Source organism: Pristiophorus japonicus, chromosome 1, assembly GCF_044704955.1.
Source record: "Pristiophorus japonicus isolate sPriJap1 chromosome 1, sPriJap1.hap1, whole genome shotgun sequence".
NCBI lineage: Eukaryota > Metazoa > Chordata > Chondrichthyes > Pristiophoridae > Pristiophorus > Pristiophorus japonicus.
Window position 1 is genome coordinate 492,107,333 of NC_091977.1, and position 18,699 is coordinate 492,126,031.

At 43.7% G+C, this 18,699-nt stretch overlaps 1 protein-coding gene across 3 annotated transcripts in view; it reads left to right on the plus strand.

Annotated features, from left to right (window-relative positions):
* The window catches only part of phf20l1 (PHD finger protein 20 like 1), a 152,697-nt gene that overhangs the window by 11,675 nt on the left and 122,323 nt on the right, over window positions 1-18,699 (plus strand). For all 3 annotated transcript variants that reach the window (XM_070895310.1, XM_070895320.1, XM_070895329.1), the window contains one exon: window positions 13,504-13,711. In XM_070895310.1, coding sequence (XP_070751411.1) covers window positions 13,504-13,711 — 208 coding nt within the window. The remainder of the gene's footprint in view (window positions 1-13,503; window positions 13,712-18,699) is intronic.

An 18,699-nucleotide genomic window follows, 5' to 3' on the forward strand; every position in this document is an offset into this window, starting at 1 on the left:
CTTGATTGAATTTTTTGAGGATGTAACAAGGAGGGTCGATGAAGGTAGTGCGTTTGATATAGTGAACAAGGCTTTTGATAAGGTCCCACATGGCAGACTGGTCACGAAAGTAAAGGCCCATGGGATCCAGGGCAAAGTGGCAAGTTGGATCCAAAATTGGCTCAAAGGCTAGAAGCAGAGGCTAATGGTTGATAGGTGTTTTTGTGACTGGAAGGCTGTTTCCAGTGGGGTTGCTCAGGGCTCAGTACTACGTCCCTTGCTTTTTGTGGTATACATCAATGATCTAGACTTGAATATAGGGGGTATGATTAAGAAGTTTGCAAATAATACTAAAATTGTCTGTGTGGTTGGTAATGAAGAAGAAAGCTGCGATATCCTCTTGCAGTCTAATCAGGTGGGCGGCAGAACAGTTGGAAAATGGAATTTAATCCAGCGAAGTGTGAGGTAATGCATTTGGGGAGGGCTAACCAGGAAAGGGAATACACATTAAATGGTAGGACACTGAAAAGTGTGGAGGAACAAAGGTACTTTGAAGTGCATGTCCACAGCTCCCTGAAGGTAGCAGGCCAGGTAGATAAGGTGGTTAAGAAGGCATACAAAATGTTTGCCTTTAGTAGCTGGGGCATAGAATACAAGACCAGGGGGATTATGCTTGAACTGTATAAAACATTGGTTAGGCCACAGCTGGAGTACTGTGTGCAGTTCTGGTCACCACATTATAGGAAGGTTGTGATTGCACTGGAGAGGGTACAGAGGAGATTGCTAGGAGTGGAGAATCTTAGCTATGAGGACAGATTGGATAGGCTGGGTTTATTCTCCTTGGAACAGAGGATGCTGAGGGGAGACCTCCATTGAGGTGTATAAAATTATGAGGGGCCTAGATATAGTGGATAAAAAGGGCCTATTTCCCTTAGCAGAGGAGTCAACAACCAGAATGCATAAATTTAAAGTATTTGGTAGAAGGTTTAGAGGGGATTTGAGGGGAAATTTCTTCATGCAGAGGGTTGTGGGGGTCTGGAACTCGCTGCCTGAAAGGGATGTGCACTTGAAGTGCCGTAACCTGCAGGACTACGGACCTAGAGCTGGAAAGTGGGATTAGTCACGGACTAATGGGCTGAAATGGCCTCCTTCCGTGCTGTAAATTTCTATGATTCTATGATTTAGGATAGAGCTGTCTCTGTCTGTCTAATTTCCAATTCTTTATTATCATGGGCGCAGGGATTAAAGAGGAAATCACCTTCCGATTTCAGCCAAACTTGGAACAATGCTCAAGCATTTGTGGACATTTAATCCATATTTTCTAAAATATTCACAGTATTAACTTTATCTATAACATTGAGTGGGGAGTCTCCTTTGTTATAATGTGTCATGAAACATTTGGTTAGGAATGGACTGCAGTGTACTACTCAGTACATATCTTAGAGATAATAAATTTAAAGAAAATAAACTAACTTGGCATGCATTGGCTGGCTAAATTGGCATATGTGCAGCATTTCTGAAATGGAAGTGAGAAAGTGTGACATTATCACTAAACTTGAACTCCCAGCACCACATTAAGTAGGTGAGCAGTTAAAGAGGGAGATGGGATTGGGATGTTGGGGTTCAGTGACAGAAGTTGTACTTCTACACTTGAGTTTAAGAAATTTACTTGCAGGACCTATAAAGTGCTGAGAAGTATGGGAATGTTGAGAGTCAAGTTACAACAGAGGCTTGCTTTGATTAACTTGCTTTGGACATGTGGGATTACTTGAGCAAAGAATTGTCAAACACTCAATGGGATGAACGGCCTCCCTCTCTGGTGCAAACTTTTATGCTTCAATGTAAAAAGATCAGTGCACCTCTGGGTGGCCCAGTATTTGTGGTAAATTTGTAATAAAGGCAATTTATGAAGGCAATTTATTAAGGCAACTAATTAAAGAAATTACAAAGAAAGGCTTTCCCTATTGTATAGTGAGAAACGGTATATTTAAAAACGGCATGCATTAGTTCATTTCCTGTCCTTCATGTTGCATTTCCTGTGTTATATTTTTCTGTTGCACTTACTTATAGACAAATACATGCAAAGCAAACTTCAGCATACTCGTATTTAAACGAAAGACCAAACTACCATAGCATCACATAGAATTGCATAGAAACAGGCCATTCGGTCCAATTGGTCCATGCCGTTGTTTATGTTCCACACAAGCTTCCTCCAACACTACTTCATCTAACCCTAGTATTCCTCTCTCCCTCATGTGTTTATCTATTTGCCTCAACTACTCCTTGTGGTAGCAAGTTCCACATTCTCACCACTCTCTGGATAAAGAAGTTTCTCCTAGATTCCCCATCAGATTTATTAGTGACTATCTTGTATTTATTTTATGATTGGCAAAAGAACCATGAGGAAAAACTTTTTTTTCGCAGCGAGTGGTTAGGATTTGGAATGCACTGCCTGAAAGGGTGGTGGAGGCAGACTGAATTGTGGCTTTCAAAAGGGAATTGGATAAGTACCTGAAGGAAAACAAAATTGCAGGGCTACGGGGAAAGGGCGGGGGAATGGGACTAGCTGAAGTGCTCATGCAGAGAGTCTGCATGGGCTCTATAAACTGAATGGCCGCCTTCTGTGCTCTAACCATTCTGTAACATAGAGGTCTATGATTTATGACCTCTGGTTTTAGTCTCCCCCATAAGTGGAAAAATTTTCTCGAGGCCTGCCCTATCAAACTCTTTTATAATTTTGAAGACCTCTATTGGGTCACCCCTCAGCCTTCTCTTTTCTAGAGAAAAGAGCCCTTGCCAGTTCAGTCTTTCCTGATCAGTGTAACAGCTCAGTTCCGATATCATCCTTGTAAATCTTTTTTGCATATTCTACACTGCTTCTACTTCCTTTTTATAATATGAAGCCCAGAACTGTGCACAAGTATCCAAGTATCAAGAGATATAGGGTCAGGCAGGAAAGTGGAGTTGAGCCATGATCTTATTGAAGGTGGAGCAGGCTCGAGGGGCCGTATGGCCTACTCCTGCTCCTAATTCTTGTGTTCAAGTGTGGTCTAACCAAGGTTCTATATAAGTTTAACATAACTTCTCTGCTTTTCATTTCTGTCCCTCTGGAAATGAACCCCAGTGCATTTTTTTAATGGCTTTATTAACCTGTATCGCTACCTTTAATGATTTGTGATCCTGTATCTCTAGATCTCTACTCCATTTAGACTCTTGTTTTCCAAGGAGTATGTGGTCTCTTTATTCTTTCCACCAAAATGCACTACCACACACTTGTCTATATTGTAATTCATTTGCCAATTATACACCCATTCTGTAAGTTTATTAATGTCTTGTATTTTGTCACAGTCTTCCTCGGTATTAACTACAGACACAAATTTTGATAAAGTACTTCTGAGCCCAAATCATTTATGCAAATGGTGAACAACAGTGATCCCAGCACCAATCCCTGTAGAACACCACTTCCCACCTTTTCCTAGTCTGAGTAACTAACTGTAATTTTGTTTTCTTTTTTGTAACCAGCTTGTTATCCATTCTGCTACTTTACCCCTGATTAAAATGCTTTGACCGTAATTGAGTGTACTATGTGGTACCTTATCAAAAGGCTTTGGAAAATCCAAATAGATTATTATCTACTGTATTACTCTTTTCTACTCTTTCTGATACTTCAAAAAATTTAATAAGATTGGTCAGAAATGACACCTTTTGAAAACCGTGCTTTTAATGTATTTGCTTCATGGATTCTTTGCTTAAGAATTCATAGCAACACATTGCTATTAAGAACTAGTTGGTTTATTAGCAAAGGTTTAACAAACGCAATGCACATTACCAGTTCATCCACCAGGCTCACAATCACCTGCCTCATCGTGGATCCCCGGAACCCAACTGGCTGGGGTTTTATTGAGTCTTGTGAACATCATGTTACTGGCTAAGCCACTCCCAACTCAACAGCTCTGCAACATAAGAACATAAGAAATAGGAGCAGGAGTAGGCCATTTGGCACCTGTAGCCTGCTCCGCCACTCAGTAAGATCATTGGCTGATTTGATCCTGGTCTCAACTCCACTTCCCTGCCTGCTCCTCATAACCCTTGACTCCCTTATCATTCACAAATCTGTCTATCTCCACCTTAAATATATTCAATGACCCAGCCTCCACAGCTCTCTGGGAAAGAGAATTACAAAGATTCACCACCCTCTGAGCAAACTCACAGGTGCATACATTACAGTGCTGATTACTCTTTATTATGGGGCTAAAATTCCGGTCGGAGGCTTTCTTCGGACGAATGTCTATGACCCAAAATTTTTTTGAAAAAGTACCTGGTGTTCCTGGAGGCGCCTTTGTTTCCAGTCGGATGCGTAGCGTACGGGGATTGGACTTCCCCGTATGTGCGAAAAAGCTGGAGGCACGTGGCCCTGGACCACCAATCACTGCAATATTCTCATTGATAATAGAAATTCCGTTTTTACGAGTTCCCATTATTATCAATGAGAATAAACCCCTAAAACAAGAAACGCAACATAAATAAATAAATCAAACACCTCACATATTTAAAATTAATTGAAATTAAAGTTAAATGTTTCAGAAAAAAAAAACATTTTTTGAATTTCTTTTGTTCAATACAGTTTAAAATAAACTTACCTTAATGGACAGGGTTTTTAACATCATGTGTTTTTAAATTTAATTTTTATATGTTTTAAAACTCTTCCGCTGGTTAAAAAGTAGGCTATGCGCCTGCCTTCACTAGGTGTAAAAGTTTGAAGGACACTTGCTGTGCATGAGTATAGCCCAATCTCACCCGCGCGAATGTCCTTCTCCTGGGGATGTGGAGGATCGATCAAGAGAAATCTTGACAGATCGGAAAAGCCGATTTTCAGCGCATGCGCATCGTTCCCTGAAAATCGGCTTTTGTAAGGCCTCACTGGGTCCGTCCGCACTTCGGTGAAGCCGAAATTTTAGCCCCTCTCTTTTTTTGTTTCTAGATGTTTTTCTGTTAGATCTGAGTAAATATTCTATCATCTTGCCTGCCATCGACGTTAAGCTAACTGGTCTATAGTTCCCTTTTTAAATATAAGAATCACGTAAGCTGTCTGCCAGTCCTCTGGCACTATTCCCTTTTATAATGAATTTTTACATACATGTAATAATGCCTCTGCTATCTCCTCCCTAACTTATTTTAATATGTGTGGATGCAATCCATCTGGACCAGGTATTTTATTCTCTCTAAGCTTGATTAGTTTATCAATTATCTCCCCACTTTCTATCTTAAATGTTGTATCTTATTTGATCTCTTCTTCTAATGCCATGTCTATGTGTTGGTCTCCCTGGTAAATACTGACGCAAAGTCACTTCAATATTTCTGCCATTTCGATGTCGTTATCTCTGAGAATGAGTCTTTAGCAATCACTTTCTTTAAAAGAAAAACATAATTTAATCTCATCCTTGAACTCAAAATCATTTGGGATCTGTTTACTTCGAAGTTCAACTTTCACCTATGAAGGGACAAAGCTTTCCCTTAGCAGCAGAACAAAATATTGCATATTACATTATTATGATTCTCTTTTCATTATGAACTGGGCAATCTGCTTGTGTGTATCTAGATAATTAATATAAATGATAATACATGCAAATAGTGTGCATTTCTGCCCAGAACTCTTCTCTGCCATGTTATGTTACCTTTGTTTTTTAAACGGTGTAAAGAAACTTAGGCAGTCATTTGATGTACAAAGTTTCCCCAGCTATTGAAAATTGACCTAGCAACCAGAATGTCTATATAACCTTTCACTGACCTTGCCAATCAAGAAAGCCAGAGTCCTGACCATTTATCTATTCTTTAACTGTGGGCGATGCTAGCAAGGCAGTATTTGTTGCTCATCCCTAATTTACTTCACGGCATTAAGAGTCAAGCATGTAGTGTGGGATTGGAATCACATGTAGGCCAAACCTGGTAGGGGTGGCAAGGTCCCCTTCCCCTGAAGTACATTAGTGAAATGGCTGGGTTTTTAACAACAGCTTTTGTGGTCTTTTTCTGGTGCTAGCCCACAAATGACCAGATTTATTGAATTCAGTTTTGAGACTTGCCATTGTTGGATTTCTTGCTAGGTTGTGACAATTCTTGCTAACACACTACCATGCCCACTACCGTACTCTCTAAGTATCCTGAGGAGCAATTAAATCTAACTTCACCCAGTATTTACTGAACAATTTGACATTTGCAATTTCCATGTAAGTATGAACATATTCGCAAAATTCAAACCAAAAAATATTGTTAACACTACTACTATAAAATACAATTTCACATATTAAAGCACCATAAACCAGTAGTCCTGATAATCCATTGTATGAAGCACCACATCTTCCAACACAACTTCAGCATGCCACAGGGCCTCTGCTTCCCTATAAAAAAATCCATATCCTCTAACTTCCTGTAGCCAGTGCCATGAGTGATCTGGTAATATTCTTAAGTTCCGTGAATAATGTGTCATTGCACTTCATGTAACTTCATAAAGCTAGAGGAAAGTTAGCTAAAGAAATCAATAACATAATTTAGAAATATTTAATTCTCTTAGGAAGATACATACACTGAAAATTACATATTCCTTAATAGCACAATGAAACATTCCACAATCATTTATGGTTAGCCTGACGTCAGTAGTGGGGAAAATGTTGGAATCAATTATTAAGGATGAAATAGCAGCGCATTTGGAAAGCAGTGACAGGATCAGTACAAGTCAGCATGGATTTATGAAGGGGAAATCATGCTTGACAAATCTTCTGGAATTTTTTGAGGATGTAACTAGTAGAGTGGACAAAGGAGAACCAGTGGATGTGGTGTATTTGGACTTTCAAAACGCTTTTGACAAGGTCCCACATAAGAGATTGGTGTGCAAAATCAAAGCACATTGTATTGGGGGTAATGTACTGGCGTGGATAGAGAATTGGTTGGCAGACAGGAAGCAGAGAGTCGGGATAAACTGGTCCTTTTCGGAATGGGAGGCAGTGACTAGTGGAGTGCCGCAAGGCTCACTGCTGGGACCCCAGCTCTTTACAATATACATTAATGATTTGGATGAAGGAATTGAATGTAATATCTCCAAGTTTGCAGATGACACTAAGCTGTGAGGAGGATGCTAAGAGGCTGCAGGGTGATTTGGACAGGTTAGGTGAGTGGGCAAATGCATGGCAGATGCAGTATAATGTGGATAAATGTGAGGTTATCCACTTTGGAGGCAATAACACAAAGGCAGAATATTATCTGAATGGCGGCAGATTAGGAAAAGGGGAGGTGCAACGAATCCTGGGTGTCATGATTCATCAGTCATTGAAAGTTGACATGCAGGTACAGCAGGCAGTTAAGGCGGCAAATGGCATGTTGGCCTTCATAGCTAGGGGATTTGAGTATAGGAGCAGGGAGGTCTTACTGCAGTTGTACAGGGCCTTGGTGAGGCCTCACCTGGAATATTGTGTTCAGTTTTGGTCTCCTAATCTGAGGAAGGACGTTCTTGCTATTGAGGGTGTGCAGCGAAGGTTCATCAGACTGATTCCAGGGATGGCTGGACTGACGTATGAGGAGAGACTGGATCAACTGGGCCTTTATACACTGGAGTTTAGAAGGATGAGAGGGAATCTCATTGAAACATCTAAGATTCTGACGGGATGGGACAAGTTAGATGCGGAAAGAATGTTCCCAATGTTGGGGAAGTCCAGAACCAGGGGACACAATCTTAGGATAAGGGGTATGCCATTTAGGACTGAGATGAGGAGAAACTTTTTCACTCAGAGTTGTTAACCTGTGGAATTCCCTGCCGCAGAGAATTGTTGTTGCCAGTTCATTGGATATATTCAAGAGGGAGTTAGATATGGCCCTGACGGCTAAAGGGATCAAGGGGTATAGAGAGAAAGCAGGAAAGGGGTACTGAGGTGAATGATCAGCCATGATCTTATTGAATGGTGGTGCAGACTCGAAGGGCCGAATGGCCTACTCCCGCACCTATTTTCTATGTTTCTATGGCCCCAAGTTTCGGCCTCAGTTGCTCCTGATTTTTAGGAGCAACTGGTGTAGAACGGAGTATCTTAGAAATCGGAATTCTCGGCATTTAGTTTGCTCCAGTTCTAGTCAGTTAGAACAGTTTCACTTTGGAACAGATTTTTTTTTTCAAAAGGGGGCGTGTCCGGCCACTTACGCCTGTTTTCAAAGTTTCGGCAGTGAAAACTTACTCCAAACTAACTTAGAATGGAGTAAGTGAAGATTTTTGTACGCTTGAAAAAACCTTGTCTAAACTTTAGAAAATTAGGCGTAGGGAACGAGGGGGGGAAGGGAAGTCATTAAATTCTACAATCAATCCTTAGTTATACTTATACAAATATTATACAAATAAACCCAACCTGAATAAAAATTTATAAGCAAAGAAAAGACTAAATAAACCATAGTTTCTACCTGTGTGAAAGTGCTTCAGGCAGGCCTTTCATGTTGGAGACAGGCAGGGTTGTGGCGGCAGTGTCTCGACGGCAGCGGCAGCAAGCAGCCTTCGAGTTGAGCTGCGGTGCTTGAGGCAGGCCTTCATTCTCTTCGTGGCTGGCCGCGAAAAAGCAACACCGGAAGGACTCGAGGCCATTCAGCCATGAAATGTCAGTGGCTGGCCGGCAGCCGAAGAATCAGCAGCGGACTGACGTGAGGCCATTCGGCCATGAGATAGCAGCGCCGAAGAATCAACGCAGGACACAAGCAGCTCTTTATGGTGCTTGAGGCCTTTCAGCCACGCTTTAGGGGCGGCGTCAGTGGCTCGACGGCAGCCGAAGATACAGCAGCAGCAGCCTTTGAGCTGTGAGGGGGACTGAGGCCATTTGGACAGGGAGAGGCAGCCACATAGACAGTTTTATATTTAAATTAACAGAATGGGTGCTGCATTGTCAACACCACGTATTATGCAATGGTTCGCCATCAATTCACTGCATAGGAGAGAATTGATTAGAGCTCACTGCACCAGGAACGTCGTAGCCCGTAGGTTGATGGGCAGGAGACCTTACCCATGTCGACAATATCGAACCAGGCGCTCGTACCTTGACATGAGCGAGGCTGATTGTGCGAAAAGGCTGCGTTTTCGCAGAGAAGTTGTCACTGAGATCTGTGATATGGTGAGAGCAGATTTGCAGGCCAGAAGCAGAACGCCAACTGCCTTGTCTGTTGAAGTGAAGGTAACAGCTGCACTTTCTTTCTATGCCTCGGGATCGTTTCAGGCTACAACTGGAGATGTGTGTACCATCTCTCAACGTGCAATGCATGCCTGCGTTTATCAGGTCACGGCTGCACTGTATGCGCAAAGGAATGACTTCATCAATTTCCCAATGACCGCACAAGCGATCCATGAGAGGGCTGTGGGCTTCTTCAGGATTGCCGGCTTCCCAAAGGTACAGGGCTGCATTGATTGTACGCACATAGCCTTGCGAGCACCTGTGGAGGAATCTGAGCAGTACCGTAATAGGAAAGGTTTCCACTCTATCAATGTGCAGCTCGTGTGTGACGACAAGCAGCGCATCATGTCAGTCGATGCGAGATACCCTGGCAGCATCCACGATGCGTTCATCCTACGTGACAGCGTTCTATCTGACATGTTTGAGCAGCAGCCAGAAGGGCAGAGCTGGCTACTGGGAGACAAAGGGTACGGCCTGACCACCTGGCTCATGACGCCCCTACGCGTGACAAGGACAGAAGCTGACCGTCAATACAACATGGCGCACATTGCGACGCGCAGCATCATTGAGAGGACCATTGGCATATTGAAACAGCGATTCCGATGCCTGGACCATTTCGGAGGACACTTGCTGTACTCTCCTCAGATTGTCGCTCATTTCACTGTTGTGTGCTGCATGCTTCATAACTTAGCCATCATGAGGCAGCAGGAGCTGGTAGTGGAACCAGAAGACCCACGTGAGGGTCCAGTGCATGATGATAGTATTACGGAAGACCAGGATGTGGATGATAATGACAATCAGGAAAGCATGCAAGTGCCTGATGCCGGAGCACGAGGTCGGAGGAGGGCTGTCCATCGTGCCCCTTTAACGATTGCTCGAGCCTTGCGCCAGCAGCTCATCCGTGAATGCTTCAACTACTGATGCCTGAGGGCTCTGCGACCACTTTTCGTATGGACATGTTTATTCTTTGCAGTTGTTCCTACGTTGTGTTGTGTTAATGGAACATGAAACAGTTTTAATGAAAAAATATTTTATTGAAAAGTTAACGTCACTCTAATAAAATATTTGTTGTATCAAACTATACTTTTTAATATGACTCTTGAAGATCACTTATAAACTTGTAAAGTTACAAAAGTTACAAAACACTTTTTATGTGAAAAATTTTACACTCTAAAGATCACTTACACTTCAAGATCACTTTTTAGATGCAAAATTAAATAATTTACAGAATGTGAGAGCATTTACACTATAAGATCACTTGAAAACCCTGAGATCACTTATATGTTGTAAAGTTACAAAACTTACAAAACAGTTTCAATTTGAAAAACGCTACTACAGCTACATCAAGAACAAGAACAAAAGCAGAAAGAAAGGCTGCAACCATGTCTCATCCATATCTCAGTGAATGTTCACTTCCTCATGGGGGTGTCATTTGATTGGCTGGGCTGTGTGCCCTTATTGCAGCAGCTACCTCAACCAGGCCCTCCCTGATGGCCTGTGCCGTCATTTGCATGCCCTCCCTGACGGCCTGTGCCGTCGATTGCACTCCCTCGGACATTCCCTCTCTAAGTTCCCGTGTCATTACTGCTATTTCTCCCGTCAGGACCGTCAACTCTTCACCCACTGCACTGACGCTACCGATGAGTGATCGGGTAAGCTCATTGGTCTCCATACCCAATGCCACAACCTGAGTCGCATCTGTTGCACGCTGCATCTCAGGAGAGCGTGTCTCCAATCTCCTCCTCCTCTGCCTGGGTCTGCCTTGTGGCACCACTACACTGGGAGGCGTGGGCACGGACGGTGGGATGCTCGGTGTTGCAAGCGTCACCACTACACAGGGAGGCGCGGGCTGGGACTGTGGGACGCTCTGTGTTCCAGACGGCTGAACTGGAGGGAGAGGCTCGGGCTGGAATGGTGGGATGCTCAGTGTTCCAGACGACAGCACTCGAGTGCGAGCCGTGGGCTGGGATGTTGGACGAATGGGTGTAAACTGCTCCATGATATCAGCAGCAACACTGGGACCCGAAGCGTCAGAATCAAAACCATAGTAGGTGGAACCAGAACCTATGCGAGAGGGAGGCGCAGGCTGGGACGGTAGTGCACTGACCGTATAATGCAGCATTATACCAGCAGCACCACTGGGACCCGCAACATCGGAAGCCGAAACCATGGAAGGTGGAACCAAGACCTATGCTAGGGGTTGAAACTCTGATGCCCCTTGATGGGGGCTCATAAACATTAAATTGGAAGCTCTCCCCTGCAGACATTTCAGTCATCGCTGCCATCATCCAGTCTGGACCGTCCGCAGCTGGTTGTACTGGTTCTTGTTCTGTATCTTCAGGGTTGGCAGCAGCAGCATCGTCGTCGTCATCATCATCATGTTCTGCAAAATACATCAGAACAGTCAAATGCTTAACAGCAAGGGAGGGGACCGGATGGGTGGCATGAGTACTCTCACACAACAGGCCAGGTAGCAGGTTGATTTAAAGGGCCACGATGCATTTTCAGGACCACCTTCCTCGCGTGCGGGCCCAGCTTGTGCTGTACCGATTGCTTTTCTCCATGTCCGACTCATCATAGCAGCTACCCTTTGTTCCAAGGGTGTCAATGGATGCAGATTGGGCACGCCTCCTCCTGTACGAGTTGCCTCCCTTTTGTTGTGGGCCAATTTCTTCTGCAAAGAGTAAAATATAACTTTTTACAGAGTGTCAGTCTGCAAGGTGGGACATACAGATAGCCAGGTTACAATTACGATTAAATAAAAAATGGGAAATATTACTTACACTAACTACTTGACCAAGGTCGTGCCATTTCTTTTTACACTGACTTCCAGATCTCATGGTATGCACCACTGCGTAGTAATCTTCTGCAACTTGGTTCCAGCGTTTCTTCATTTCTTTAGGTGGCACTTTTATGTGACCTCTGTTGCTGGTATCTAGCTCCTGCCATCTCTGCTCAATTACATTGACTAATATCTCTACTTCCTCATGCAAGAAATTCTTTGTTCTTGGTGGACGTTGATCCATTGCAAAGTTGAATTGGCACTCTTATTTCTCAAAACACACAGTCCTTAATTTGCATGCACCAATGCAGCACCGGTTCTGCAAGTTTAGCAGTGAAAAGCTGAACTCACTGACTTCAGCAGGTGATTTATTCAACAGTGCTGCTAAAAGCACTCCCTCACACACAGAAATATTACAAAAATTAAATTACAAGCCTTTGAAGGGGACCAAGAAACAAATCTTCACTTTTTCTCCAGTCCTTTTAAAAATGGCCGAGTGCCAATGTTTGTTTGATACTGCGCGCACGCTTCAACGCGCACGTGCAGGGTTGCCGGCACCACGAAGGCTCATTTAAATTGGACCCGCCCCCCACTACTTCCAGAATCGTCGCGAGTGTTTGGCTCCGCCCCCGTGCTGAGAAGTGCGTGCCGCGCCAAGCAGAGTTAGAGCTCCGAGGAGCCGGAGAATCTCTGAGTTTTTTTTTTAAGTGCACTTTTAGGCGCGAAGAACGGGCGTCCAGCTCCGAGGTGCGCAGTTTTCGGCACAGGCCGAAACTTGGGGCCTATGTGTTGTGGAGTGGCTTAATTTAATGTTTTTTTTATCCCAAGGCTTGATTGCTAGCCAAAAGCCCAAGTGTACTCTACCCTGAATGGGCTCTCTGAGTTTCTTTCTTGGCTTCTAAGCCTAATTTTATCTTGGCCAGTGCACATGACTGGCTGCCGATTCCACCTTCATACCGACCCACTCCCTACCCATTGTGCCTAACCTGTCTGAAAACTTCATTCTGAATTCCTGCTTATTATCACTCTTTTAAGTTGGGGCTTTACTATTTCCTACAGTACTTTAACTATGTTACGAACCCACTCATGAATGATTCAACCATTGAAGAGAAATTTAGAGGCTCCTTACAATTCGCTTCAGTTGAGGGCCGCCCGCCCCTCTGTGGGGGTATATATTATGTATTTATACATAATTCCAGCATACGTGGCAAACATTTAAAGAAATATTCCAAAATACATTCCATTGAGAAATAAAAACTCCATGGGAAAAGTGATCCATCCATGGCTAACTAAAGAAGTTAAGGATAGTATTAGATTAAAAGATCCTGGGGCACTGAGGCTATTTGTAGTACCTCTGCCACTGCACCCAAAATTGGCTACCTCAGCAAACAACAGTGATTCAGCTTGAAATCTTCAGCGACTTGGTAGATAAACTCGCTGGGACTTTGGCGATAAACTTATTGCGACTCCAGAGATGCACATACTCTGTTCTGCTTTCTTTCCTCTTCTCTCAAAATAAATTATTCTTAATGATGGAATTTTCTTTTACAGGACTGGTTAGCTCTCGTTAAAGCTGCTACAGCAGCAGCTGCTGCAAAGAATAAGACAGTCAGTAAGCACCGAGTTAATAAGGAAAAGGAGAAGAGTAAAATGGGAATAGGATCCCACTTCAAGAAAGAGGAAGCAATGTCAGATGTTAAAGAGACAGAGGATGAAGCACACAAAAAACAAGAAGAGCCTGCATCTGTTGCTATCTCAGGTTAGTATAACAACAACTTGAATTTACATAGTGCCTTTAACATAGTAAAAGCACCCCAAAGTGCTTTACAAGAGCTATTATCGGACACAATTAACACTGAGCCATTTAAAAGAGGTATTGGGACAGATGACCAAATGATTGGTCAATGGGTTTGGTTTTAAGGTGCAACTTAGAGGAGATGGAAGGTAGAGAGGCGGTGAGGTTTAGGGAGCGAATTCCTGAGCTTGGGGCCTAGGCAGCTGAAGATAAATTAATATATTTTTTTAAAGGCGCACAAACACTTTTGAATTGTCTGGCACATAATCGAACCAGCGCAACACACTTAGAATTGCTTTTAAATTACAGTACAAAAATGGACCATTCAGCCCAGCCTGTCCCTGTTCAAGTTTCTCCTCCACACAAACAATCTTCCCTCTAAACTGCCCAGCCACACAGTAATGGGAACAGTCCTGCGCAGGCCGCTCAGCGGCTTTTCCATTGCAAGTACCGCGCATGCACAGAAATTTAAAAGGACCGCGTATAAAAAGAAATAGGCCACACATATCAAATCACAGCTTACAGGGATACTGGTCCTAACCCTACGTGGCCACTCAGATCTCATAATCCTTTTTTCCACTTTTATTCAACCACCTATCTAATCCATTATAATGTTACTTGGCGCATGATCAAAGCATAGTAGTTGTGCATAGACAGAGGGAAACAAAAAGGAGGCAAAAGCAAAAGACAGAAAGGAGATGAGTAAAAGTGGAGGGCGGAGAAACCCAAGGCAAAGAACAAAAAGGGTCACTGCACAGTAAAATTCTAAAAGGACAAAGGGTGTTAAAAAAACAAGCCTGAAGGCTTTGTGTCTTAATGCAAGGAGTATCCGTAATAAGGTGGATGAATTAACTGTGCAAATAGATGTTAACAAATATGATGTGATTGGGATTACAGAGACTTGGCTCCAGGATGATCAGGGCTGGGAACTCAACATCCAGGGGTATTCAACATTCAGGAAGGATAGAATAAAAGAAAAAGGAGGTGGGGTAGCATTGCTGGTTAAGGAGGAGATTAATGCAATAGTTAGGAAGGACATTAACTTGGATGATGTGGAATCTATATGGGTAGAGCTGCAGAACACCAAAAGGCAAAAAATGTTAGTGGGAGTTGTGTACAGACCTCCAAACAGTAGTAGTGATGTTGGGGAGGGCATCAAACAGGAAATTAGGGGTGCATGCAATAAAGGTGCAGCAGTTATAATGGGTGACTTTAATATGCACATAGATTGGGCTAACCAAATTTGGAAGCAATGCGGTGGAGGAGAATTTCATGGAGTGCATAAGGGATGGTTTGCTAGACCAATATGTCGAGGAACCAACTAGGGGGGAGGCCATCTTAGACTGGGTGTTGTGTAATGAGAGAGGATTAATTAGCAATCTCGTTGCGCGAGGCCCCTTGGGGAAGAGTGACCATAATATGGTGGAATTCTGCATTAGGATGGAGAATGAAACAGTTAATTCAGAGACCATGGTCCAGAACTTAAAGAAGGGTAATTTTGAAGGTATGAGGCATGAATTGGCTAGGATAGATTGGCGAATGATACTTAAGGGGTTGACTGTGGATGGGCAATGGCAGACATTTAGAGACCGCATGGATGAACTACAACAATTGTACATTCCTGTCTGGCGTAAAAATAAAAAAGTGAAGGTGGCTTAACCGTGGCTATCAAGGGAAATCAGGGATAGTATTAAAGCCAAGGAAGTGGCATACAAATTGGCCAGAAATAGCAGTGAACCTGGGACGGGGAGAAATTTAGAACTCAGCAGAGGAGGACAAAGGGTTTGATTAGGGCAGGGAAAATGGAGTACGAGAAGAAGCTTGCAGAGTACATTAAGACGGATTGCAAAAGTTTCTATAGATATGTAAAGAGATAAGGTTAGTAAAGACAAACGTAGGTCCTCTGCAGTCAGAATCAGGGGAAGTCATAACGGGGAACAAAGAAATGGCAGACCAATTGAACAAGTACTTTGGTTCGGTATTCACTAAGGAGGACACAAACAACCTTCCGGATATAAAAGGGGTCAGAGGGTCTAGTAAAGAGAAGGAACTGAGGGAAATCCTTATTAGTCGGGAAACTGTGTTGGGGAAATTGATGGGATCGAAGGCCGATAAATCCCCAGCGCCTGATGGACTGCATCCCAGAGTATTTAAGGAGATGGCCTTGGAAATAGCGGATGCATTGACAGTCATTTTCCAACATTCCATTGACTCTGGATCAGTTCCTATCGAGTGGAGGGTAGCCAACGTAACCCCACTTTTTAAAAAAGGAGGGAGAGAGAAAACAGGTAATTTTTGACCGGTCAGCCTGACCTCAGTTGTGGGTAAAATGATGGAATCAATTATTAAGGATGTCATAGCAGCGCATTTGGAAAGAGGTGACATGATAGGTCCAAGTCAGCATGGATTTGTGAAAGGGAAATCATGCTTGACAAATCTTCTGGAATTTTTTGAGGATGTTTCCAGTAGAGTGGACAAGGGAGAACCAGTTGATGTGGTATATTTGGACTTTCAGAAGGCTTTCGACAAGGTCCCACACAAGAGATTAATGTGCAATGTTAAAGCACATGGGATTGGGGGTAGTGTGCTGACATGGATTGAGAACTGGTTGTCAGACAGGAAGCAAAGATTAGGAGTAAATGGGTACTTTTCAGAATGGCAGGCAGTGACTAGTGGGGTACCGCAAGGTTCTGTGTTGGGGCCCCAGCTGTTTACACTGTACATTAATGATTTAGACGAGGGGATTAAATGTAGTATCTCCAAATTTGCGGATGATACTAAGTTGGGTGGCAGTGTGAGCTGCGAGGAGGATGCTATGAGGCTGCAGAGTGACTTGGATAGGTTAGGTGAGTGGGAAAATGCATGGCAGATGAAGTATAATGTGGATAAATGTGAGGTTATCCACTTTGGTGGTAAAACCAGAGAGGCAGACTATTATCTGAATGGTGACAGATTAGGAAAAGGGGAGGTGCAACGAGACCTGGGTGTCATGGTACATCAGTCATTGAAGGTTGGCATGCAGGTACAGCAGGCAGTTAAGAAAGCAAATGGCATGTTGGCCTTCATAGCGAGGGGATTTGAGTACAGGGGCAGGGAGGTGTTGCTACAGTTGTACAGGGCTTTGGTGAGGCCACACCTGGAGTATTGTGTACAGTTTTGGTCTCCTAACTTGAGGAAGGACATTCTTGCTATTGAGGGAGTGCAGCGAAGGTTCACCAGACTGATTCCCGGGATGGCGGTACTGACCTATCAAGAAAGACTGGATCAACTGGGCTTGTATTCACTGGAGTTCAGAAGAATGAGAGGGAACCTCATAGAAACGTTTAAAATTCTGATGGGTTCAGACAGGTTCGATGCAGGAAGAATGTTCCCAATGTTGGGGAAGTCCAGAACCAGGGGTCACAGTCTAAGGATAAGGGGTAAGCCATTTAGGACTGAGATGAGGAGAAACTTCTTCACCCAGAGAGTGGTGAACCTGTGGAATTCTCTACCACAGAAAGTTGTTGAGGCCAATTCACTAAATATATTCAAAAAGGAGTTCGATGAAGTCCTTACTACTAGGGGGATCAAGGTGTATGGCGAGAAAGCAGGAATGGGGTACTGAAGTTGCATGTTCAACCATGAACTCATTGAATGGCGGTGCAGGCTAGAAGGGCCGAATGGCCTACTCCTGCACCTGTTTTCTATGTTTCTATGATTTCTCCCTGGTTCTTTACTTGAGCAAATTGCTACAGTAGTGCATCGCATCAGAACCCGTCGTTTCCATTCCACCTCCCAAACCTACCTTGTGTATATATAGGTTGAATAATGATGAGACATTGCTCAGTCTGGGAGTTGGACCAAGATGTTAATCAGAAGAATTCTCCAAATGTAGTCCTTGCTTCTGGTCTGTTGCCACTGACAGAGCAGTAGATGTGAAGGAGCGAAAGAATTTGGAGATCCATGTGCACAGTGCACTAGAAGCTAGTGCACAGGTACAAAATGTAATCAAGAATGCTAATGGAATGTTGCCTTTATCTCAAATGTGTTGGAATAAAAGTGAAGTGATGCTTCAGTTATACAGGGCCTTGGTCAGACCCCCATCTACAGTCTATGCTCAGTTTTGGCACCAAACCTCAGAAAAGACATATTGGTTTTGGTGGGGGTACAGCAACGGTTCATCCTAATGATACCAGGGCTTGAAAGGTTATATTATGAGGGCAGGTTACATAAGTTTGGTTTGTAGTCACCTGAGTTTAGAAGATTGAGGGATGATCTAATTGAGGCCTTTAAAATAATAAAAGAATTCAAAAGTGTCGATACAAATAAATAATTTCCTTTCATGGGGAGTGTTATCAAACAAAATTTGACACTGAGCCACATGCGATATTCGGACAGATGACCAAAAGCTTGGTCAAAGAGGCAGGGGCCGAAATTGTCCTCCACCCCAAATGCGGTGGATAATTCGGATTAAATGAATATTCTCTGACCGAATCCATGGAGTGGAGAATAGAGGGAAATTGGCCTCTTTAACTTTTTTAATTTGTCGGGGCAGTGTTTGGAGCTGCTATGGGGCGGAAGTGCTTTGGGAGTGGGGTGGAAGGTGGGTGGTGTCATCAGCGTGACATGAATGTGTCACTCTGACACATAGCAACGATCCTCCCCTTTAGTTAAAGGAGAGGGCTGCTGCGAGCTCTGTAGCCACTTTAGTGGCACCCACTGGGCTACCAGGGAGGGCTTTGGCCAGGCCAGCAGCCCGGCAACCAAGAGGAGGTACCGGGCTGCCTATTAGCGGCTAGGCCGAACCCGTGGCCACCATTGTCTGACCAACGGCAGAGTCGGCTGACAATTAAAATAAAATGGCGGCTGCGGCGGTGCGCTCTTCCCTTTAAGGGCAGACGCACCGCCCAACCACTGATAGTTCCCGCTGAGAAAAGCTGTCGGGGCTCCTGTGGGGCAATTTCTCTCGCAGG